We start from the raw sequence: 7,064 nt of genomic DNA, 5'->3' as shown, positions 1-7,064 counted from the left end.
GGGGGGGGGGGGGGAATCACCTTTCCTTGCAATTCTGATATAATGTACTGAAAGATTTTTTTTAATTTTAGACATATTAAGAAGGAAAGGATACTATAAAACAATCAGCATGAATTAAGTTTTTTTTAAATGCATGCAGTTTTAAATTGAGAAAGACAACAATGGAAGAAAAACAGTTGTTGAAGGACAAAAACATATTGCCTGCATAAACATGTAACATATTCATTCTGAATTTCTGTAGGAGAATTGTAATTAGGTCATGTGAAGCATTTCAATACATTGCTCAGTCCCAAGTGGGCATTAACTAGCTCTTTCTTCTGTAGGAAAGATTAAAATTAAGGCGCCTTTCTTTTTCCTGCTGCCAGGATAAACTGCTTCTACTTTCAGATTAAACACAAACCAGCAATAACCTTCAAAGGAGTCAGTACAGATATAAAAAAAGAAAAAGGAAACTAAATTAAAAAGACACAGTGAATAAAAGTACCTCTACTGTATCAGTGCATACTACTGCTACCAAGAGACCACTCAAGAAATGAGAAAACCTAACACAAAAATGGCACTATTTTTATACCATGTTAAAAAAAAAGGCAGTTTCTTCAAAAATAGTTTCAGAAAGACTCTGACATAAATTAATTGAAGGGCATATTTGTTTTTGTTAAATTTTTCCACAATGAAAACAGCACCCTGCTATGAATGTGAAACATGTGAAACGTTGTTTTTTTTTTTAGTTTAAGGATAGCATTTTTTTACTCCAATATATTGGTAACTTAAAAATTTTTAAATGTGAAATACACTCAGGAGAGTGTATTTCCAATTCCCCTTAATACCAATTTTCATTTTGCTGATCCATGAGCTTATTTTAAGAGGTAGAGGGGGAAAAAAGCAGCCAGAGAAATAGGCAATATCCTCTCTCCCTATGCAGCTGTTATTGCCTGGGCATTAAGACCTAGACTATTTTCACCTATACCTCCACTTAAAAGTATACTATAGAGCAGAGGAGGTTAAATGTGCTAACAAGAGTAGTTGCCTAAGGCAATGCCCAACATGTGGGTTCCCTGCTAGACAGAACCTTGAAGGGGCTCAGGGGTAGAGCGCTCGCCTAGCATGTGTGCGGCACTGGATTCAATCCTCAGCACCACATAAAGAAATAAATAAAGATATTGTGTCAAACTACAACTAAAAAAAAATTAAACAACCACAAAAGGAACTTGAGCCTTCCTGATTTGTAGAATGGTGGAAAGAGAGAATTCTTAATTTTTTTTTCTTTTTTTATGAAGGCCTTTTATACAGCATGTGCACTTTTCATTTATTCAGAAGAAAACTTAGAATGTTTCTAGGCAGCCATAACTATAGTTTTTATTTTTATTTTTTTTCTTATCTGCGTTCCTATTGTCTCCAGGCACTTAAAACAGTGTCTGGCAGAGCAGCAACTCAGAGTTTTGCTGAATGATGGGATAAGAAATGGATTTCACCCATTTATAAACTAATTATTTTATTATTTATAAACTAATTAATTACAACGTGTCAAGAAGATAAAGGATATCTTATACACCATCTAGATCATTAACTGAATCAAAAACAACTCAGTCAGAAATGTAAAAATATCTAAATTACTTAAATATTCATCAATAAACAAATGGTTAAGATATGCAGATTAGGTAGCTCAGTGGTAAAGCCTTGGCCTAGCATGCCTAGGCCCTGGTTCAATCCTCAGCACAGGGGTAGGGGGTGTCATGGGGAGGGGGCGGTGGCAAGGGGAGAGTCTCTCAAACACAGATTATATATTCTGACTTGGGAAAATGTTCAAGATATATTGTAAAGTTCAAAAAAAATTATTAGGACTCAATACATGATGATCTTTTATGTTAAAAACTCAATATGTATATATGTTTTTGCTTAAGTCTAATAATATAAGAAACTTAATACGAAACGGGTAGCATCAGGACAGAGAACATTTTTTAGCAATAAATATTCATTATAAATTTCAGAAAATGCATGAAAATAGAAAAGTAAGAAAAGCAAAGGAAATTTCCCATGACCACAATTATTATTTTATATACTTCAATCTTCTTTCTTTATATAGGTTTTCTTCTATATTATTAGAATCAAACTATTATATATTTAAAGTTAATCTAATAGTTTATTACAGTTATACTAAGTTCATTTAGGTCATTCATCTGTTAATGAGTTCTACTGATTTATTTTATTTATTTAAAATTTTTTTTTGTCCCCCAAGTAGTTCTAAGTTCTATTAGTTTCTAAACACCAAATTCTACTAATTTCATATTTAACTAGGAATTAAATTACGGTACCTTGGAGAAAAGATTAAATACATAATCACAAATGACTTTCAATTTAATCACATCAATATTATTTCTGGAGTACTACTGCTGAAATGTTATCTTCTGACTAAATAATTATATTAATAATTTATGCTTGACTCAAAATCATGGATTGTCAAAAGGGAAGTAGTATGGCAAACAGAAGAATCAAGTTCATTTCACTGTGATCCTGGAAAGTATTTTCTGGTTTATCTTTCTTATTAAAAAGGGAGGTGGAGGGGCTGGGGGTGTGGCTTAGCAGTAGAGCACTCGCCTACTAGCACATGTGAGACTCTGGGTTCAATCCTCATCACCACATAGAAATGAATAAAATAAAGGTGTTGTGTACAACTACAACTAAAAAGTAAATACTAAAAAAAAAAAAAAAGTGAGGAAGGGGACACAAATATCACTCAAAATTCCTGTGTGGATTCAATAACCATGTGAAAAGGCCAGCAAAATCTTTAGGACATAGGCCCTTTCTATATGTACTTAAACTTAATAAGTATGTCTATAATATAACCTAAATAAAGAAACAAAAATGCAAAGAAATACAAATATTAATTCTAAGAAACTCAACTCTTTTGGCCTTTAAGAGAGTATAAAAACTCAAAATATTTTTGTTGACAATTTCATAGGAAAAATAAAACAAACAATATGACTGGATGATACACATAGAAACCAATAGTGATACAATACCTTTAGAATCAAGTTAGTACTGAACAATGAAGAATCAGAATCATTTTGGGAGGAAAAATTGTGTTATAATTTCTTTAAGCAATATCAATGGATGCATACTCTGTAAGCAGAGTGTTAGGCACTGAAAATACTCTGTTGAATAAGGCAGATGAAGCTCTAGATTTATTGTAGTTGACAATCTAATAAGAGAGAAAGGCAATAATCAAATAAATACACAAAATAATTATAGCATCTGATAGGTCTTATGAGAAATAAATGGGGGCACAAAGTTTCAGGTAGACAGGAAGAATAGATATTGAGGTCTACTGCACAATAGCGGAAAGACTAGAGTCAGAATAAAAATGTACTGTGTATTTCAAAATAACTAAGAGCAATTTTCAAATATATCACCATAAAAAAATGATAGAGCACCACTGGGGAGACCATATTTAGAAAGATTTTCTCTCTGAACCTAAAAGGAAACAACTGGGAGAAGATTTCAGACATAAAGCAAATGGAAAAGCCTTGGATTAGTCTAGGTATTGTGCTGGGGAAGTAAATTTTGAGATGAAGATGGAAAGAGAAGTAGTAGTAAGATCATAAAAGGGCTTTCATCTGAGCAAACAATTCAGATTTTATTCAAGTACAATGACAAGTCACTCATATTGTTTGAATATGTTTAAATGTGCCCTTCCCCACCTGTTTTCCTGTCAAAGATTCCTGTGCTAAAAGCTTGGTTCTCACTGTGGCAATGATGGTGTGGAATTTTTAAGAGATATGGCCTATGAATGGCAGGTCCTCAATTAGGGGCATACCCTAGGAAGGCACTGTGGGACCCCAGTCTTCCTCTGGTTTCTTGTTTCAAGATCACTCCCATAAATACTCTCCACTATTTGCCATGGGGCCCTTATCAGAACCTGCCGTTTAGACTTTCAGCTTCCAAAACCAGAGCTACGTAAACTTCTTTTCTTTATAAAGTTAGCTCATCTCAGGTATTTCATTATAACAACATAAAATGGACCAATATGGTCACTAATTCATTTAAATGATATGAAGTGATTTAAGTTTAAAAATGCACCACTCTGACTCCTATGTACAAAACATATTCTAAAGGTACCAGATTGGAGGTAAGGAAAATATAACAATAGCTAAGAAGTGAGTATGGTGAGGGCCTGGAGATGGAGAGTAGAAGTAAAGACTGAAGAGCATATAGATTTAGGTAAAATTAACAGGACACACTGATTGTTTGGATGTGATGGTTAAGGAGATGTGAGGAATCAAGAATGCCTGCCATATTTATTATGCTTGAGCAAATCAGTTAGCTATGGAGATGACAGGATATTTAGCATATTGCAAAGATGACCATACAAACCAAGCTCTAAAGAAAAAAAAATTTCTAATTTAATATAAAATGTAAAATTATTGTTACATAATTTTTTATTAAAAACAACAACAACAAAAAGCACCTTACCTCTCGTTTGTCTAATGCAGCATATTCAGCTTCTATTTCTTCAGCCTCAGGATCCTGTGAAAATACCATTTGGGATTCCAGATTGAGGGCCAAATCTTTGTGGTGTTGTTTTTCAGCACAATCACAAGGAGTATCTTTATTTTCATTCTCAGCAAACAAGTCTCCTCCATGTTTTACTAAAAGCTAAGAAAGATTTTTTTTGAAAAGTTGCAACCAGATTTACATGAAAAGTTACTGCAACCTACTGATTTTTAAAAAATACAATAGGATTAGCGTAACAAAAATGCAACAGTATGTATAGTGTATATTTGAACTAATAATAAAATGTATTTTAGATATCTGTGGCTTCTAATTTTTAAGGCTAGAAATTATTCTTTTTTAATAATAAGATGAATTCCTTTGATTATAAACAATAATAAACATTTTACTTGTATCATTCATTATCCTGTGAAATACTAAAATGAAATTAGGATGACCAAGTCACTGAGGCAAAGCTGTTTCTAATATTCCTCAAAATAAGTGATGGGATGAGCTACTGATGGACAAGTTGGGAAGATCCTCTATCATACAATCTCTCTTTGGTCCAAAGAAATCCATCTCTAAAAAGACATAAAATAATGTTGTAACTTGCATACTACTGAGGTTTCTGCTGGTTTTGCAGAAGTTAAATATGTAATTTCTAAGAGCTATAGGTTCCAGATTCTGATTGTGTTCATGGAGATGTTAAGGACATAAAAATCTTCAAAAAACCCTTCAACTTTGAAGGGCATTCTGACAATTAAGCATGAAGATTCTTATACAGGATTCAGTCATACTCAGTATAGTAACAGTCACTACGTATTGCCTTCTAAGCACAGCATAGTGCTTAGCATTAAATATACATTCTCATTTAATATTATACACGCCTGTGACAGAAGTGTCTCAGAAAAGGAACTTGACCAAAGTTACCTAGCTAGTCAGACACAAGTGTGATCAAGTTTTTAACTGTGCTTGGCTATTCTGCTGACTCATGTTGCAGGATGATCACACAAACTGAAGAAGGCAAATGCAACCTGAGTCAATCCTCAAGTTCTGCCCAGGCTCTTATGTAAATCTAAATATGAATACTTTTGTAGAGGCTTTCACTTTATATGAGGGTTAATCATAAATGGCTCTTTTCATTTTCTTTCAAATAATTTTATCCTCCTCTTTGCTCACCAGCAAACACTGACCTTCTTGCAAAGTTCTTCTGATTGGAATTCTTTTTTTTTTGTACCAGGAATTGAACCCAGAGCACTTAACCACTAAGCAACATCCCCAGCCCCTTTTATTTTGAGACAGGGTCTCACTTAGGGCCTTGCTAAATTGCTGAGGCTGGCTTTGAACTTGGTATCCTCCTGCCTCAGCCTCCTGAGCCACTGATCTGATTTAAATTCTTATGTTTCCTCTACAGTCATACCAAGATATATCAAATCATCACTATTTCAACACATCTTTTCTTCAATTCTGCCTTTCTTCCTGTTTACAATTCCAGAGGTGGGGTAACCAATAACATTCAAAACAAATCCCATACCATTCTTCTGATCCATAATATAAAATGTTGGGAACTCTTGGCAAGTCATTTAACTCTTTCAAGTCACAGTTTACATAGGCCCATTAGAAAAAGAGACATGTAATTTTGAAAAAAAGGTGTAAAACAAGATGATTCCTAAAGTCTGTTCTAATTGTAAGATTACCATTTCACTATCTCTGTGTACTGGACTTCATTACTTTCTCCATCTCTACTATGACTTCCTTTAGCTCCTGGCACAGAATCCCTTTAACTTAATCCTGCTATCCTTCTAGTTACTTTCCTAATACTGTAACGGGCGGGATAATGACATTTTGGTGTGCATATAAGAAGAAGATGTAGTGAGATAATAGAGCTGAAAAATTATTATTATTGCCTTAGTGGTGTTGTGACTATCCTAAATTTGTAGAACACCACCTTATTCATAGTTTGTGGTGATACTGGTGTAAACAAACCTATTATGCTGCTAGTCATATAAAAATTACATACATAAGGCTTTCATTTTATATGAGGGTTATTATGTAAATCTAAATGTGAATACTTTTGTAGAGGCTTTCACTTTATATGAGGGTTAATCATAAATGGCTCTTTTCATTTTCTTTCAAATAATTTTATCCTCCTCTTTGCTCACCAGCAAACACTGACCTTCTTGCAAAGTTGAAAAGGAGGGAAAGGTATGTAGCAGGCTTTAACATCAAGGTTTATGTACGTACATGTTATTATGTTCATACAATGGTGAAACCACCTAACTATGCATTTCTCAGAATGTATTTCCATTGTTAAGGAATGCATGTCTGTCTGTTCCTGTTGTCCTCAGCCACGTTTCTCAAAAATATTCACTCTCTCTCCATTTTCTCAGCAAATGACTCAATTACTCCTAGTTATCTTCTACCTTATTTTATGGAAACAATATTCCTGAAAGTCATTAATACCTCTTAACTCTCAATCCAACAGTCTTTCTCAGTCCTCCAATTCCTTTACCTTGCTGCAACATGTCACATGACTGAGTACCCTCTGTTTTAATCAGCTTTTTCACTAAAAGATT

General features: G+C 33.7%; 1 protein-coding gene across 6 annotated transcripts in view; it reads right to left on the bottom strand.

The window, feature by feature from the left end:
- Positions 1-7,064, bottom strand: part of Ankib1 (ankyrin repeat and IBR domain containing 1) — a 125,593-nt gene that overhangs the window by 62,304 nt on the left and 56,225 nt on the right. For all 6 annotated transcript variants that reach the window (XM_048784605.1, XM_048784603.1, XM_015506728.2 and 3 more), the window contains exon 4: positions 4,471-4,653. In XM_048784605.1, the coding sequence (XP_048640562.1) occupies positions 4,471-4,653 (183 nt within the window). The remainder of the gene's footprint in view (positions 1-4,470; positions 4,654-7,064) is intronic.

The sequence above is a fragment of the Marmota marmota genome, unplaced genomic scaffold, assembly GCF_001458135.2.
Source record: "Marmota marmota marmota unplaced genomic scaffold, marMar, whole genome shotgun sequence".
Lineage (NCBI taxonomy): Eukaryota > Metazoa > Chordata > Mammalia > Rodentia > Sciuridae > Marmota > Marmota marmota.
Note: the sequence above shows the minus strand (reverse complement) of the source record. Positions and strands in the feature narration are given on the sequence as shown.